The following is an 18,319-nucleotide window of genomic DNA, read 5'->3' as shown; positions in this document are numbered from 1 at the left end:
GTTGCACATGTAAAGAGTCAATACAAATCAAGATTACCCTGGAACAGGGGTGAATGTTATATTTTCAATTCTCGGGTGATTAGCAGCAGGGACTCCAGGTGAACTTGAACGTTGTTGGGAGCGAAGGATAGTCGTCACACGGAGACTTTTTCTCTCTTTATACAATGTGTGGGAGCAGATTCATCCACACCAGAAATTGCAAGCAGGTGCAAATGCCTCAAGTTTAATTCCCGTCCCGTAAGAGTCCGCTCGCTCTTGCGAGTTTGACTCTCGTCTTCTCAGCGGCCGCCTGTTAGAACTCCCCGGCGATGGAGCTGCACCCTGTCCGCGCCCCTTCTCAATGCAGTTCCACCTGCCTGTAGGGGCCCTGGTGGAGCGACTTGAACCCAAACACGCAATAACAATGTGTGGGAGACCTCGGTGGGCCAGGGACTTCCCTAGAAACTGCTCCACCCTTTCATATTTGTTGATCTTGACTGTCCAACCCATTTTGAAAAAAAAAATAAAAATACTTTCAGTGCACACACACACACAAACACTCACGCACACATCAGCACTCCAAAGCACACATCGTTGCGGCAATGATGTGTTAGTTTGGCTAACATTGTTGATGAAAGCCCAGACTTGGCGTTGCATACTTGAGTTCAGGGTTTGGCCGTTTTTTTTTTCCTTCTATGCATCAGCACAAAGAAAATCCTGAGCCTGCGGCTTGCATCCCACTGCATAATATGTATTAGTATGACCGTAAAGTCCAGCTAATGCTTGTCTGTTTTGCGTGGTCTGAGTACGTGTCAAAAGGAAACGGGCTGAAGCCCAAACCACCGTTTGTACTTCGCTTTTTGCAGCATTTTCCTCGCTGCAACTTCTGCACATGTAGAAATGAAACTCTTTTGAGCTCTTCAAACTGCACTCGGTGGGTACAGTGACTGCCAGATGATGTCATCTGGTGATTTGGATACTTGTGGCATTGGTTATATCACTCTGAGGATATCTGCAGCACTCGTCAGGTTATTTCTAGGCCTCCTCAATGCCAGTTAAAAGTCTTCCCTGAGACCTTGCGATTGCTGCTTGTTTTCAAGACCAGTAAATTCAGTCAATTTCAGTCATATTATTCATTTCACAGACCATGTTAACAGCATGTATCTGTTGCTTAATGCCATAGGAGTTGTAAAGGGCTGGGACTTTATGCTTTTCTACCAATTAGATTCTTTTACAATCTTTTTGAGGGCCAGTTTGATTTAAATTGCGATTCTTTTTGCGATTATCAGTTGTCTTTAAACACCAGACCATGTGAAAAAGTTGATGATGACCACGTACTATGTCTTTTCTATCTCTATATATTTATAGCCTTTAAACTAAGACTAAAAATGAAACATTGAAATTACGATAAATAAAAAAAAAATCAATTTTAGTAGAACATTGAATTAAAAAATTGTGAATCAAACAATGTTGATACCTATATGAATCGATTCTTTAATCTCTCCGATCCTAAATGTTTTAAAGGCACTTAACCCACTGCCCTATTTGCTGTGGTCATGTACAACAGGGTTTCAAAGGTTAAGGGACTTGCACAGTTGTGATGATAAGGCAAGATTGTACTTCACAAAAAGCCTATTGCGTAGGCTGAGCTCACTCTTTTCAACACTACACGGTATCAGCATATTTTAAGCTGCTCGCTAACTGCAGCTTTTTTTTCAAAGCAGCGAATGTTGGTGACTGCACAAAAATAAACTGCACCTGCAGACTTCAGGCTGATCTTTAGCGCAATACAGTCCGTCACAAATGCACGAGGTGTCGAAAAACTTTTCCCCACCATTGTATGCATATGTGCAACGCAGTTGTGGAAAGCACCCCACTGACGCATATGTGAAAAATAGTAGCATTTTAATACTTAATTAATCGTCAATGTCCCTTTGTTTGACCAAACAGTGTGTCACAGTCGGCACTGTTTAGCTGCGGTAGCATTGTTAGCTTACAACACCCTTTTGTTTGTCCACCTGACACCTGAGAGATGGCTACAACCATCACACCAGGCCAATCGCAACCCGAAACCCAGCTATGAGATGGTTGCCATAGCACTTTTCAGTAGCCCATCAGTGTCGGGTTGCTCCTGAGTTCAACCACGTGAGCCACAGACGTGTCCTAAGAGAGGCACTGCTGTGAGGAAGTGGACAAGCACCTATTGGTGCGCTGTGGACCAGAGTGATGCAAATTTTCAATAGGGACGTTCTGATTTGGAAACATGTTATTGCACAGATCATTTTGTGGCCCATTACTGAAGGTCTCAATTCCCAGTTCTGCTTTCACTATTTAGAACCTTCTTATTTTTCTATTTCGGCTCTTTTGACCGTTTCATATAAACCGTTTTATTCAATATTATTTCCTCTGGCAGATATTGTGTCCAATGTACAGCATCCTCTTTATTGACATTTCATAGCTTTATTAGAAAAGCGGAAACTTTCTTTATTGGTAGCAAGGATAACTGCCCACCATACGTGACGTTTAAAAATGGGTATATTTCAAATATCAAGTCATCAGTGGTACTTTGATACATTTGGAGCACAAACCGAACTACTCCGATCCTATTGAATATTGAATATTGATACATTAACCATCTTGGCATCTGTGAGTCAGTCATTTTGCGTACGCTTGTCAAAGCGATTGGCTTTCAAATTGCAAAGGCGTCACGTTTCGAGTGAAAATTAGCCTCATGCCAAAAAAGTCAAAAGTGACACATTTGTGCCGGGGGTGTAGCAGCAAGGGACGGGAATACAACAAAGTTGAATTGGAGGAAATCCTGATTTAAATCACCATTAAAATGGAAAATTAAAGTTTTGTGCTGTGACGACAGTGTATTTTTGTTGGTCTTAAGCCTGCTGGCATCAACGAGAGTATCGTTCTGAATCCGGAAAGCCAAGGTATCAAAAGTTTGAATGATACCCAGCTCTAGAAATAACAGTATGTCCTCAGACTAATAAGTAGCAGAAGCTCTAAAATGACATTCAAGTCGACGAAGTTCACAGGGGAAAGAAGATCTCACTGTGACCCAAGGCAACATTAACTCCTGTCAGCGAAGCTTAAACTTGGCAGTTTTGTGGCATTGGATGTACGGAAAATAATCAAAACTTTTTTCATTCATTCATTCATTCATTCATTCATTCATTTATTCATTTATTTATTTAAAAAAGAAAACAAAAAAAAGAGGCTAATTTGGGCCTCTCGCACTTCCCAGCGTTTGCTCGATTACCGCTGAACTTGCTGAGTGTGTTGCTGGTCAGTCATTCCCAACCCCTTCATCCCACACGGCGTGCGCTTCAATGTCACATCAGGACCGCATGAGAGATGGGATGAGTGAGCAAGCAATGTGGGCGGACCTGCATAATTCAGTGCCTCACCCTGTGTGTGTGTGTCTGTGTGTGTGTGTGTGAGCGTGCACCGTGCACCGCACTCTTTAAGAGTTCTTCTTTATTCTCTGCACGTTTGGTCCTTCAGAACTGCTAGCTAAGGTCACACTTTTGCACACGTGTGCATGTCTGTCTGTCTGTCTGTTTGTGTATGTGCGTGTACACATGTATGTGTGTCACTCCAGTAAGCTCTCATAACAAGGCGCTGTGTCCAAACAGCCGCCGTCCCCCCTCCCCCTTGTAAACCACTTCAGACTGTTATTGATCTTGTCCATGCACGCACACACACACACACACTGAGACGCTTGCCAACGCGCCCAGAAGCATATGTGACCTTTCTTGCTTCTTTCCGAAGCCTCTATTTTATCTCTTCTTTTGTAGTTACTGGGAATGAGGGCAAAAAAATAGCAATAAATGGAGCAGAAGTGAACACTTCCTCTCATTATCCTGTTAGCTTCTGCCTTGTGCCATGAGCGGTTCTGCTGGAGCTAAGACACGATGTCTGAATGACTCTTAAAGGGACCAGCGTGTATGTTCTTTAGCAAGTAATCCAGGTACGCTCCAACGGGAAGCAGGAATTTGCCAGTTAGCCGGTACAGTTTAAGAACTCCTGTTCCACTCCGGTGGATTATTTACCACAGGTTCTAGACAAAAAGTTGTTTTTTTTTATAGGTGAGCGGCATAGTTTTAGTTTAACTTGACTTGATTTTGGTACGAGTATTGCGACAATGGATCAGGTGGTTGCATTTTAGATTGCAGCGCTCACCCTCTCAACCTCCCTCTCTCAAGCATGCCAGTGAACTGCGCTGGCCAGCTAGCACAAACCTAATGACCCAATCCACCATCTTCTTCGTTGGTTTATTTGAGGAAGCGAGCAGTCACCCTAAATACAAAACGCGCTGTCTGGCTGGCTGGATTGTCCACATCGGGCTACCTTAGAAATATGGCGGTGCAAGATGGCAGCTAACTGGGAGCAAGAACCTAGCTCCTTGTACATTCTTCTATACAGTACATACAACAATACATACATACAATCAATCAAACAATTCTTTTATGTTTATTTCCTAATAGTTATTGTGCCGATTTCTTTTTCCAACAAATGTGTATTCCTTTGACCCCCCTCAGCTTACCTGTTTTAAATCAAACTGCAAGACTTTTGTTTCTCACTAATTATTGAAATAGTTCATTCTGTTTGTGATGTTCACAACTGATGTTTTGCTTCCCTTCGCAAAAGCAAAATAGCTCTTATTACAATGTCTGGAATAATAAGTCAAATTAAACCGCAGCCCTCACATTGTTACATTTCCTGGGCTTTATTTAATTAGTGACTGTCTGGGAAGAGAGAGACTTGAAAGCACCAACATATTTTCACATCCCACTTGGAATAGCGAAAACCCCAAACCATGTTGTTTTTTTTGCGTTTTAAACTTTGTGCTGAATTGGTGATGTTCGCTGAAAAACAATGGCTTCTCTGTTATGGTCAGTAGACTGGGCCTCTACTTATTAACTGTGTGTGTGTGTGTGTGTGTGTGTGTGTGTGTGTGTGTGTGTGTGTGTGTGTGTGTGTGTGTGTGTGTGTGTGTGTGTGGAGGAGGAGGGGCGATTCTGTGTGTGGTATTCAGTAATAGCCTTCACCATGGTATTTGGCCTAATTAATGTGTTTATCAGTCCCCCAATACCATTGACTCCCTCATAGGAGCGCTCTGAAGTTAAGAAACATTGGCTTTTATTTAGAATTAGCTTTGAAGGTCCCGTGTGTAAAATCTGTCTAAATTTATGATTTTTGTATTGTTTAAAAAATGAACACACACACAGCCCATAAATACATAAATAAAAGTGTATACTCACAGTACAATAAAAGTAATTTGGTTTTCCTACCCTTAGAGTGGTTCTAGTATGTATTTAAGAAAATACATAGGGCAAGGGTCTTGCTCCCACCCAGCTGCCATCTTGCACCGCCATGTTTCTAAGGGAGCCTGGTGTGGACAATTCAGCCAGCCTGGCAGTGCGTTTCGTATTTAGGGCGACTGCTCGCGTCCTCAAAAAAGCCACTGAACAAGAAGGTGGATGAGGTATTCAGGTTTGTACTCGCTGGCCACTGTAGTTCGCTGGCACGCTTGAGAGAGGGAGGGTACCGACAGAGTCCATGAGGGGATTTAAGTGAAGGAGCGCTGCAATCTAAACTGCACACACAGAAGGTATTTTTTGAAACGGCCCGTTTCTCAGAAGCACTCCAAGTCGCCTCCAAAAATGACCGAAACTAGTGCAGTACTTATGCCAGGCCTTCTGTTGGAGCTGTCAGGGTTTGCAATTGAAACTAGAGAAGAAGACCAGGAGTATATTGATCGTCCAAAAATTGTCCAATCATAGTAATAATGTGTAAAGGCCTTATTAGGTACTCTGTATCAGTATTGGCGAGTTCTGAAATGCTGGTACTTTTACTCTACTTGTTCACTGAAAAAGTGGTATTGGTGCATCCCTATTTACAACCGTCTCTTGCTGTTGAAAATAGTTGCAAAAATATTTGTCCACATAGAAATACATATACCTGTACACTCACGTATTTATATTGTACATGGGTGTCAGGTTTTCTTTGGTTCTGCGCTTTATGATATTCACGGTGTCAGCTGAGGGATGTTTTTCAGGCTGCGCACACAGACGTCAGCTGTTTGATGGTGTTGCAGTGGCAGTTATCGCCGGCCGACACGCGTTCAGGACAGCGCTGCCAGCCTTCATCCCTGCTGCGCCCGTGGCAGCGAGCGAGTCTGATTTGTGGCCTGGAGTCGCCAACAAGTGCAGGCCATTTGTACCGTACCCTTCCCCACAATGCCTTGCTCTGTCATAGTCGGGACGGTGGGAAGGGAGGATGGGGGGCAGGGGGGGGTGGGGGCTGGACGGCTCGATACCTAAGCAGAAACTCACCTGGAACAAAGGAGCTTTTCTTTGCGGACGTGGAGGAAATGTGCCTGTGCGTAGGGTTTGTTTCCCACTAACTGGACAGCGGACCTCGGCTACCCCTCTTTTGTTGTTCTTCTGTGGTGATTCAGGTTGGTTTTGCGGCGGAGGAAGTACAGTCGAACAACAAGCTTTTCCTGATACCGCACCGTCGTAATTGCGGCTCCTGACTCGGATTGACTCCCAGACAACCTCAACTTCATTTCCTCGCGTGTCTCTCGCTTGGGGGCCTTCTCAGTGCCTCCCCCTCCAGATTTAAAACTAAACATGAAACAGCTTTTTACGGAATTTTCTTATCCATCAGTAAGAGATTGAATAGTGCGAATAATCTCCCTCGAGTCCTGCATCCTATGGCTTTTCAACAAAAGAGGAAAGTAATTCCTGTGGTTTATGTGATTGTGGTGGATTCTGTCTTGTACTCTGCGCACCCCCCCCTTTGTACTCGCTTTGTCGGCAGGACAGGTTTCTTTGAAATGTCTGTGCCGGGATCTGATTTTGGGCGAATGTTCCCTCCCCAAGTCCGAGTTTAAAGGCCGTGGTCTCGCTGGCTTCAGACGCGGGCTTAGGGGAGGAATCCCCTCATGTTTCTGCAGGTGGGGCTGCAACAATATTGACTCAGGGACCGTGTGTGTGCGTGCGCACACGTGTTTATGTGGGGAATAGGATGACGCACAGCAGCTGGAATCTGTTCTCGCTCTCAGAGAGCCATCATCCACAGAAGTCCTCTCCTCCCTTCTTTTTAAATTGATCTTATTTATGAAGGAAAGCAGAGCCATTAATATCCCCCCTACACTGTGGCGAAGTACAGTGATTTTTTTGGTTGTTGTCAATTTTAGTCATAATGGTCTACTCTGCTTGTAGGATCAGTCCAACTGTGACCCACATTGCTTTTTTTGTATGGGGGGCACATTTTTTTTCATTTAAGGTGTCCAGTATTTAAGTGCAGCACTGGTGAAAAAAAAACAACAATTATTTTTGCTGTCAACTAATCTATCGATTATCTTTTTTTCGATTAGTCGTTTAGTCACGATCGTCTTCGTATTTTAAGCACCTGTTTGGACTTCTGTTCAACCCAGGGGTGGGCAAACTTTCTGACTCATGTCAAACTGATGAGATATAGCTATTTTATTACTTACTTAAATCGCGTCAGGTTCTCATCTACACATTTTTGTTGTCGACGTAATCGATTACGTCAACTAATCCAGCCCACCTAGCCCACACCCTCGTCGTCCCCGTCTTTGCGCTAGCAGTTAATATTTCACGGCAGTCGTAATTATGCAAGGGCTACGCTTGTTTTCTTTCTGAAGTAATGACGTCGAAATAAGTAATGTAGAAATAAAATTCCTACGTGTCTGACAAAAATAGTGTTAGTGGAGTTGACTACGTCATCCTTCTTCTTCACCACCTCCTCGTGCCGGATGGAAACATGCATACTGCCCCCATCAGTTTGGGCAGAGTCCTAGCATCGGTCTTTACGTTGGCATCCGTTACTCCAGTTCTTAAAGAGAGTATTGCCGATTCTTGTTCGTATTGATTTTCAAGGCATCCCCACTTGTACGTAGTCTGCATACCTGGGCAGGGGACTGAAACGACACACAGCCGTGTTCGGTAGCTTAACTTTAGCTCTGAAGTATCGCACTGGCCGCCCGAATTGCTCTGACAGGCTCGGATACAGAGTTCTGGTTAGTTTCCTCGACACCTGATAACCTTTGGACCCCTCCCCCGTCTTGGACACACACACACACACACACACACACACACACACACACACGCACACGCACACGCACACTGCAGATACCCTGTAAGTAGTATGACTTAAGAGCGTCTTGAGAGGCTCGCTGTTGGAGGTGTGGAGGAGTGATGAATGAGTGGGAGACATTCAGTGTGGAGACGGGTAACTGATCCGTGTGGTAAAAGTGATGACTGTAAATGATGAAGTGCTCCGAACATGGCATTTAATAATAAACCTCATTCAAGGAAAGAAGTTGTTAAAGTTTCTTTGTCTGAGAGTTTGCTTTTCACACTTTCTGCTGATTATGACACCTGTCACCCAGTGCTGATTCAACGGTTCTGTTATAGTCTCAATGTCAGAGGAATGTTTGCTTAATTTCCCCCATTCCACATTCTGACCTAGACCAAGGCTCGCAACAGTGCACACAGAGCAACAAGTAACAGGGGATGTTTTTTTTTCTTTTGCATGTGCCCTGAAAAACACGTATTTTGTTCCTGCGACGGCAGCAATGCTTCCACATATTTTACTGCGTCCAGTGCGTTCTCCATCCCAGATGCTGTGAAGACTGACGAACCCTCAAATATTCCATATTCCAACGTCTTTGAGTTGTTTGAGGGAAAACGTTTAACAGTGAACAAACCACAAAGGAACAGAAGGGTGGAAACCTACAGCCTCTTTGTTCAGTTCCCTGCTCTCTTACCCTTTAACACACACACACACACACACACACACACACACACACACACACACACACACACACACACACACACACAACGGAAACCTAGCATGTGAGGCACCGGCACCAGGTGGGACGTGCTTTTTTACCGGCAGCGAGTGGAGTTGACTCACTTTCCCATCGGAACGCAGGCGTGACCTTCGACCTCTGCCCTGGGAGACCTCTGACTCCGAGGTGTCGGTCAGAGAGTATCAGGACAGGGCGGTTATCTCTCCACGCAGTAAGCTTTCACTGCACTGCCGGCATTAACCAAGTGACCCCATGACCCCCCACACATACACACGTCGGTTTTTGTGGATGTTTTTTTGCATGTAGTCATTTTTTTTGTCTTTTTTATCGTACAATTTGTTTCACTTTAGATAGCTGTCGTATACTACACAGGGAAACACATACAATAGGTTCCTTTTTTATTTTACTATGCATAGTGGGACGTTGCCCTCCCACATTGCTGGAGGTCTGAGAAAAAATATTCAACATAATTAGATTTTTTTTTTTTTTTTGCTCTTTTGTTGGTCAGTACAGTGAAAAGTGACACAATTCTTCAGTGTTCAGCTGGTTGCTGTCTGCCCTGTCGTGAACATCTTGCGATACGTCAGACCTGCCGATTTGCAGTTTGTCTCGCATTAATAAGTAACAGTACCTTTTGTTTAAAGGCCGTCTAAACGGAGTCGCTGTACAGTTAACTGCAGTGATAGTAAGGAAGCCGTCACACAGGGGCTGTGCACTACCACGCGTGCACAAGTGTGCCGAGTGACGCAATGGCAGCACGACTCTCCATGGTTCATGTCAATAAATACAAAAAGCCACACAGTTTATATTGTCAACAGTGGACCGACCTCACTGATGGCAGACGGTTCCTTGAAGACTCCCAACAGAGACTCTTACGTCTCAGCAACCTTCTACCCTAACATTACTGCAGTTCAAGTTGCTATGTTGCGCATGTTGATTTTGCAATGATTATAAATTATCAGAATATCGTGCAGCCCTGATCCACACAGATGAACGATCCTGACGTTTAAAACAGTTGTATCAACAATGTAAGTGCACATTCCACCTTTTATTGGTTAGGACATGGTTCTGTAATCATTGAGGCATTGAGTCAGTATTGGCCAAAACACGAGTTGTATAAGTCATCATTAAAGTATTGATAAGAAATAATCTATTTCCTTTTAATCCCTGTAATGTTTATCTAGGTTATCACTCTCTGCTATCCATTAGCTGCTATCTATCCAGCAGAAATGTTTGATTGTTACTAACCTGTCACGCCGGATGGAATATTTCCTAAATGCCTTGGATTTGCTGGTTTATACATCTTGCGAAGAACCCAAAAAATGTTTGGGGAGGGCAGGCGAAACTTGGAAGGCGATCGGACGAAGCGTCTGTTCATTGCATTCGAGCAGATTGGTTCAGCGTTGGGGAGGTGCGCGCTAGAAAAGTAACGCCAACACAAGAATGTCATTGTTTATTATATACCCGGAACCTGAACCGCAGGAACACCCAGTGCAACCCCAAGTGAAGTACTGCTTGGGTATTTTTTTTAATTTTTTTTTTAAACAAATTCATAAAGAGTGTTTTCTGTTGCCAGAATGCATTAGTTAGGAATTCTGCGGCTGAGATCACTGCAAATATTAATTGTGAATCCGCAAGACACTTGTACTCCTGTTATCAGTTCATGGCCCTTTGACTCTGTATTCGGAATGCAAGAGCCAGAGAACTCCTCACTCTAACAATAACGTCCCACTTGTGCTGATGCTTTGTCTGTTTTCGCGATTCTGATGGTCGTTGTTGCTTGTTGTATTGCGCTGTGAGCCAGCACTGTTTACCTAAATTCTCGGCAAAGCTTTGCTTGGGGGGTGAAGCAAGAGCATAAAGGAAGCAGATTGGTGACATAATCCACTGAGGTAAACAAATACAAGTGCTTGTTTGAGTCTAACGAGATTATGAGCTGGGTTTTAAAGATGAACTTACTCTGGTCAGTACAATTGTCACGAAAAGGTGAATAGCATTGCTAAATCAGATGGTTTATAGTATTGGATAATAGTATGAAACTGCTCTTGGTACACCTGCAGAGTGACCAGTCACATGATGAGTCGGTAAGCTCTAGATGTAAAGGAAGAGTTGTTCGTTTCATGTTGGCTATCTGGATTTAACAGTCGGTGACAGAAATAGTTCAACATCAAAGACTCCAACAATAAGCCCTCGGTCAAGTTTTGACTCGGTTTTAGATGATCGGCTTAGTTGCCGTTCGATCGCCGTGAACTTTCCAGATGTCGATCATCGTGCGACGTCTGCGCGCTTTTCTGATTCGTCCACATCAGCGCTTTCCTTACACGCACGCCCACAGTGAGACAGCCCTCACTTTGCTGCGTTCACTCTACTCTGTCAGCAGAAATTCAATTGGCTGTCCTCGATAAAACCCAAATAATCTCACCCTGATGCGTTTGTCAAACTGTTTAAATCAACAACAGCGGAAAAAAAAAAAAAAATCATAATAAGGAACATACTTGGGTGTAACGTAAACACCATTTGCATAGTTTTGGTTTTCGAGGAGTGGAGTCCCGCCCTTGATTACCACATTTGTGGCTTGTGGATTACTGGTCCAGAGTTGTAGTGTGGAGTCGGCATGCTGGTTACTGTTTTTAATCGTTAACCCACAAACTTTTTCTCTCTTGTTTTTTGCCCTTCAGCAATATAAAACTGAACAGCACTAAATGTTTAACCCATGCTGCCTTAAGGGGGTGAATCATTAGGTGTCATCACCATGCAGTTGAAAAGTAAAGACATGCATATCGTTTCCGTTACATTATAAGAACCCAGATATGAACTTCTGGATATGCAGAGATGCACCTGAAATGCACTGTAATAGGGATGTTAAGAATTAATTGATTATCGATTAGTTGTCAATTGAGAATTTAATCGATTAAATTGAATTCGCAATTCTTTTTTTTAGTTTTTTTTACATTGTTTTTTTTGTTAAATGCTGTGGTGTGTACCTGTGTACCCAGCACAAGTTACTTTTAAACAACCTTAAAAAAACACACATTGGACCCTCAACATTATTTAAGGATGAGTAATTTGTTTTAGACGACATTTTTCATTGTTAAATTTAGGTTCTCAGGAAAAATTGCCACTTATCAATTAATCGTTAATCAATAAGCTCAATCTACTAATGATTAAAGAATGAATCCATAATTTGCATCTCTATTCCCTACACTGTAACCTTTGACAGGTGAACTTAATTTGACCTTCTGTGAACTTTTGAATGCACAAGTCTTCCTCTTCAAAGTTTTAATCACTTAATTGCAGACGTCACAAATTCAAATGTCGGGTCCAATTCTCACATTTTGACATTGTGGGACCAAGACAACACCTTAACAACACCTCATGATATTGAGACATTGACATTTGTTTTGTTTTACGACCTTGAATGTTGCATCCTGTATTGATAAGTAGTTTGAGGTGAAGACATGGCCGTTGCATGCTTCTACTTAGACACCCAAATTCCATGATGCACCATTGTAACCTTTTAACATTTTACATAAAAACCAGTCAAAGGCAACAAACCTGACTTTTCGTGAGTACCGTATGTAACTTGGAAAATGGTACTGAGGAAAGGTTGGGCTGGCAAAACATTCTCACCACTGGCTCCGACTGAACAAAAAATAATGTAAATAATGAACAATAGTTTGCTCTTCCTATTGCATTGGGTTTGCATTTTGGCTACAACCATTAATAGAAATAATAAACTGGGCAAATCTAGCTAGCAAACTTTTTTTTTTTTTTTTTTTTTTTTTTTTTTTTTTTAAATGTAATGCAAAAAATATCCCAGTGATATGGAAACAGAGGCTGTTTTGTCACTGTTCTTCAACAGCAGGGTCCATGTTATGGGGGAGTAGTAGTGGTGGTGGCTGCTGCTGCACTCAACCTGAACAATAGGCGGTTGTACTTGACCGCACCGGAGTGAAGTTGTGCTCGGCAGCGCGTTGATTCACCACCACTGCCGGTGAGGTAGACCCGCGTCTCCGCAGTAACCGCTATCGTCGCTTGCGCAAGGTTGACAATGGTCGACTCTCAGTGACCCACATTCCAGCGTTGAATCACGACTCGCGCACGTTACCGGCCCCGCCCTTTGCGTATTGAAACTACACTCGCTGTAATGTGAAGTGGAGTGAAGGGGATGTAAGCCATTCCAAGCTGCTGGACAGTCCAGGAAGTTCAGTCTGTGGCGTAACAAAGTATGTTGGAGTAGGGCTTTAAATGTGGAAGCCGGTGGCTAGAACAGATGAACCTGACCTCGACTCTTGTTGTTAGATTTGCTGTTAACCTGTTGCGCAGTTGTAAACTTTTTTCAAAAGCAAAAATGAGCATCCGGACCAGTAAATTACCAGCTATGTCCTTCTAAACTAGGGTTTGTCCTGCAGCTTTTGTCAAAAACCACACCAATCTTCTCCACAATAATCATTTTTTCCAGCACTCTCCCTCGCCCAAGCCATGACAATCTCTGTAATAATCAACATCAACTTCTTTTTAAGCCCAACAAATAAATTTGGTCTGTTGACGTCATCGGCGCGACATTCTGTCTTCAGGATATTTGAACTTCACATACAGAAAAATCTTTTGCCTCTGACCCTTGTTTTTTAGCACAGCCGCTATGCTAATATGTGCATCACATATTCTGCTGTTGTATGTGGTTAAGGTCATTGAAGGACGTGTACCCGAGGCAATAGCTGCTGTCTAAGCTAAAACTACTCGTGTTGTACAGTGTCATGATGTTACATCAGATAGCTTGTCTTAATGAAATTCACGCAGCTAGAGATGTGCTGCACCTGGATTCATGCTAGCAAGCATTTTCACCGCATGGGACTCATTCTGTGATGAGGTTTTTTTTTGTCAATTCACCCCAATCACGCCGATAAGCCGCGTGAGGTTTTTTTGAGCGAAAATGTGCCGAATATTGCCAGCAATCATCTCGCTTTATCAAAGCTACGTCAGTAGGCGGGTGGGTTCATCTTATGTTTACATAAGGTCGTATCAGATCAAGCGCCGCTGCCTAGAAAGAACTACTGTCTCATAGGAAACTTAGAAGGAAAGAGTCAATACATTAATAAAAACGCTGCACCCACAGACTGAGTGTAGATATTTTTTTTTTTAAGCTAACCGTTTCTTATCCAACATGTTGTACAATCATGAAGATGTTACCTACAAATAGCAATCAAGTTGTCAATTACATAAAAAAAAAAAGAAAAATAAGAATGGTCTAGTGGTAGAGTGTCCGCCCTGAGACTGGTAGGTTGTGGGTTCGATCCCCGTCCGAGTCGTACCAAAGACTGTAAAAATGGTAGCCATTGCTTCCCTGCTTGGCACTCAGTATTCGGGGTTGGAACTGGGGGGTCAGATCACCCAATGATACCCGGGCGCGGCACTGCGGCTGCCCACCGCTCTCCCTCAGGGGATGATGGGTCGAATGCGGAGGACAAATTTCGCATCCTTCGGGATGTGACAATCACTGGGACTTTAACTTCAACTTCAATATTCAAGTGTGCGCAACTGAATATTCACCCTGCGTCTCCCACTCGTCTCACCAACAGGATCTGGAGTTCCATGGCGTCATGCGGTTCTACTTCCAGGACCGGGTCGCAGGCAACTTTGCCACCAAGTGCATCAGGGTGTCCAGCACAGCGACAACGCAGGACGTCATCGAGACATTAGCCGAGAAGTTCAGGCCCGACATGAGGATGCTCTCGTCCCCCAAATACTCCCTTTATGAGGTCCACGTCAGCGGCGGTGAGTTTTCTTTTTTTTTCTTTTTTTTTTACTGGTTTGTTAAAATGAAATTCAGCCGAGCCAAAACGCTAATAACAACCCCCGGTCACATTTGGCTTAAGATGAATCGGTAAATCTGTGTCATGTGTCTTGTGCGTTAGAAGAGCGTCAATTAGACCTGGACGAGAAGCCTCTGGTCGTGCAGCTGAACTGGAACAAAGATGACAGAGAAGGCCGCTTCGTCCTGAAGAACGAGAACGACATCCTTCCCAAGGTCAGCTACCCCCCCCGCCCCATTCCGTCGGACCCCTGATCATGAACTCTCTTGTCCGTTCCTTTTATTAATTCCAAAAGAGAATTCGATTCCAGGTTGTGCCGTTTCACCCCGAAAATGAAAAACAAATTTGCTATTTTCTTTTCATTTGAAATGTCACATTCAAAGTTGGCGACTTTATTGTTCCAACGTTTGCCACTTTCATTGATCATTGTGCACCAAAAAGCCATGGCGAACCATGCACTTCACAGGCAGGGCTGGGCACCGAACTTCAATGCATCTGTGGGAGCGACCGAAACGCTCTGATCCAACCCACTATGCCAAACCCTGCAATCCAACATCATCTGCAAGCAAATAAGCAACATGTGTGCCACGATTGCCTGGAGATTGGCTTTCATATTAGAGAGGCGCAGACGAAAGACACTCGCAATGTTTTGTTTACGTTGGAGTGAAAATTAAGAGTCGTGTCGAAGACGTCTAAAAAGTGGCTCCACTTCATAAAGGTTGATCAAAAATAAAGCTAAATTCAGCGTTTGTACAAAAGGATGTTGGGGCAAAGAGCTGGAATCTGAGTAACTTGATTTGGAGGAAATCCTGATTTGAATCACCAGTGGAATGGAAAATAAAAGTCTTGTGCTGTAGTTGCAATATGTTTTTGTTATTATTCGAATTGGTCCGAAACAAATAAAAAATATATACAATTTTTTTGATACCCAGCCGTGGTGGTCATAAGCCTCAGTTAAGGAAATGGGCTAATCAGGCACAGCTGTCTCAAATGTTGCCAGATTCAAGATTTAAGCTACTTCATTCTCCAAGTTAATAATCAATGTCAATGAATCGCTCGATTATTAAACGTTGTGCATCTAAATGGGCATTGTTCATTTCACCCCCTTTTCTGCCAGAAGAGTCAGAGTAACGGACCGGAAAAGGAGAAGGATGGAGTGATTCAGAACTTCAAGAGGACCTTGTCCAAAAAGGAGAAGAAGAAGGAGAAGAAGAGGGAGAAGGAGTTTGCCCGTATCCCTGACGGGGACGAGCAAGCGCTCAACCGGGAGGACGGGTAATGAAAACGCTCCCACTCCAGCGTCTCATTCGATTGCGGGCACTTTGAAGCTCTGAACGAAAAAAAAGACTGAAGGCCTCCAATTGAAGCTTTGACTTTAAATTGCGCACCCGCATCGTTTTTTACGTCATCGTCTTCATTCTTTTTTTTTTTTCCAGGGAAAACAGTCGTCTGGCGGCCGAGGTCTACAAGGACATGCCGGAGACCAGCTTCACGAGGACAATCTCCAACCCGGAGGTGGTGATGAAGAGGCGGCGCCAGCAGAAGTTGGAGAAACGCATGCAGGAGTTCATGAGCAGCGACGGGAGGCCCGACTCAGGTACTGAAACTCCGCCCGAACTCCGCTCAGAAAAATCAGGCGAGATTGACCGGTCGAAAACTTTCCAGTCATGAAGAAGCTTTTTTTTTCCCCCATTGTTTTTTTTATTGGGTTCTTCTTCTTTTTTTTGATGTGTCTTACATGTGTTGATCACATCATGTCAAATAGCAAATTTGAAAATGTGAAGAACTTTTTTTTTAATGTTGTGTGCTACACTGTTATATCAACTAAAAAAGAAAAGTCATATTTACTATTGTATGGTTTTTCTTTATAATACTTAGTGCCAATAGTTACACACGCTTTTCATCTTTTTTCTAGCTCTACTACTTTTAGGTTTTATTTTTTTTTTCATCATTCATGATGAACTCCTTTCATGGTTTAGCATCGTTAGCAAAGATCAAATTATGCACTTTGAACGCAACTGACTCGACATTATGAAATCGCACAACAAAACGGACCTTTTAGCATTTTCCCGCCCTCATGTTCCGCACGCCATAGAGAAAAAACTCAAGCGGAGCTGCCTGAAGTAAATGGAATGACATCATGCAAAGATGTACCTCAACAAATGGCACCGGCCCAAGCCGCTCGTCCAGAGACTGAGCTTTCCGCAGCCACTTGGCAGACCTGATGGGAACCTCAGAGAAAACCCACGGGGGCAACCTTGAAAATTCACAGTTTACTGCTGCTTCTCATTCAGTGTTACAAAGCTCCAGCAATCTGTGAGGGGCGGCTGGAAGAAACAGCTGGTTGCAAGTGTTCGGCAGCCGTCATCACTTTCAGTTCTTTGTACACAAAGATGAGCACGGATGGCAGAAATTAGACCCCCCCCCCCACCCACCAAAATTAAAGCGAAAATCAAAGCAGTTTCACTTCACTTCACTTCACTTCACTTCAGCCCCCGCACCGTGTTTGTGTTGGCCGATCCTCTGCCACGCGTTGCGGGGGGAAGCGTCCGGCGGACGTGTTTACAAACACTGAAAGATATTTCATGTTTCGGTAACTGAAGCGTGTTGGCCGGGTTTGGTTTCGTGACTCAGGCGTTGCCTAATCGCACCGCCAGACAGGCAGATGGATGGATCACTGAACCGACTCCAAAAACAGCTCTTAACCGCTGCCCGTATACGGCAGACAAAACACACGCACACAGTAGGACGAGGGGCGGCTTGTGGTCAGACGGTGACGTCCTCCTCACCAAAAGGCCCTTATTTTGAAGTGACTCATTCTGGATAATGGCGCTAGTAGTGCGGCCTGCTTCGCCGAGGACTCCAGTGTGGGGGCCATGCAAATGTCATCTTTTGCATTTGACACACAGGGTTGTTGCTGCCCCATCCAGGTCGCATCACTGTATTAGTAAAAGAAATGATAAAATCAACATGAAGTGAGTGTGTTTTCAGCGCTCTCCCCTCCACACTTCCCCTCCTGAGTTTGCCAGTGAACTACAGTGGCCTGCGCACACAAACCTGGAAACCTTGTCCGCCTTCTTCTTGTTAGTTTATTTGAAGTTGCGAGCAGTCACCCGAAATACAAAGCACACTGTCTGGCAGGCTGAATTGTCCACACCAGGCTTCCTTAGAAATATGGTGGTGCGAGATGGCAGCTAGCTGGGAGCAAGACTCTTGCTATATATTCTTATATATAGAAAAGAACTGTTCTATGGATAGGAAAACCAAATATCTATCTATCTATCTATCTATCTATCTATCTATCTATATATGGGCAGTATATTAAGCTTTTACCAATATAAAAAAATCGTAAATCAGAGATTTAGAGCTGCAACCATCTATAACTCTTATGTTTTAAAATCAATTAATCTATTCTATTAATTATTTCCTTCACTCAATTCAATTGAACCATTATTTGGATAGGTGAAATAAAGTCCAGAAAATGTGATACGAGTCTGGAAATGACAAACAACGGTTCGACAGCACCGTTGTTAGCGACCGCAAAATAGATAAAACAAAGCTTCAATTTAGGAATATTGTAATAGAATATTAAAAAAAAATTGATTCAAGTCATTTAATCGTTTGAGCTCTGCTTTGATTGACACGGCTTACAGGTTGGGAAAGTCATAGA

The 18,319-nt window shown here is 43.5% G+C and overlaps 1 protein-coding gene across 24 annotated transcripts in view; it reads left to right on the top strand.

The window, feature by feature from the left end:
- afdna (afadin, adherens junction formation factor a) overlaps positions 1 to 18,319 on the top strand; it is an 87,551-nt gene that overhangs the window by 11,256 nt on the left and 57,976 nt on the right. For 17 of the 24 annotated variants that reach the window (XR_012928318.1, XR_012928317.1, XM_076037804.1 and 14 more), the window contains exons 2-5: positions 14,416 to 14,611; positions 14,752 to 14,864; positions 15,767 to 15,924; positions 16,086 to 16,246. Coding sequence is in view for 22 of the 24 variants with exons in the window: in XM_076037804.1 (XP_075893919.1) it covers positions 14,416 to 14,611; positions 14,752 to 14,864; positions 15,767 to 15,924; positions 16,086 to 16,246 (628 nt within the window). In the remaining 2 variants the exon portion in view is untranslated. The remainder of the gene's footprint in view (positions 1 to 14,415; positions 14,612 to 14,751; positions 14,865 to 15,766; positions 15,925 to 16,085; positions 16,247 to 18,319) is intronic. The other 7 variants (XM_076037799.1, XM_076037814.1, XM_076037816.1 and 4 more) reach the window with 3 other exon arrangements.

The sequence above is a fragment of the Nelusetta ayraudi genome, unplaced genomic scaffold (assembly GCF_046127955.1).
Source record: "Nelusetta ayraudi isolate G7.1 ecotype Tasmania unplaced genomic scaffold, CSIRO-AGI_Nayr_v1 ptg000052l, whole genome shotgun sequence".
NCBI classification, from domain to species: domain Eukaryota; kingdom Metazoa; phylum Chordata; class Actinopteri; order Tetraodontiformes; family Monacanthidae; genus Nelusetta; species Nelusetta ayraudi.
Note: the sequence above shows the minus strand (reverse complement) of the source record. Positions and strands in the feature narration are given on the sequence as shown.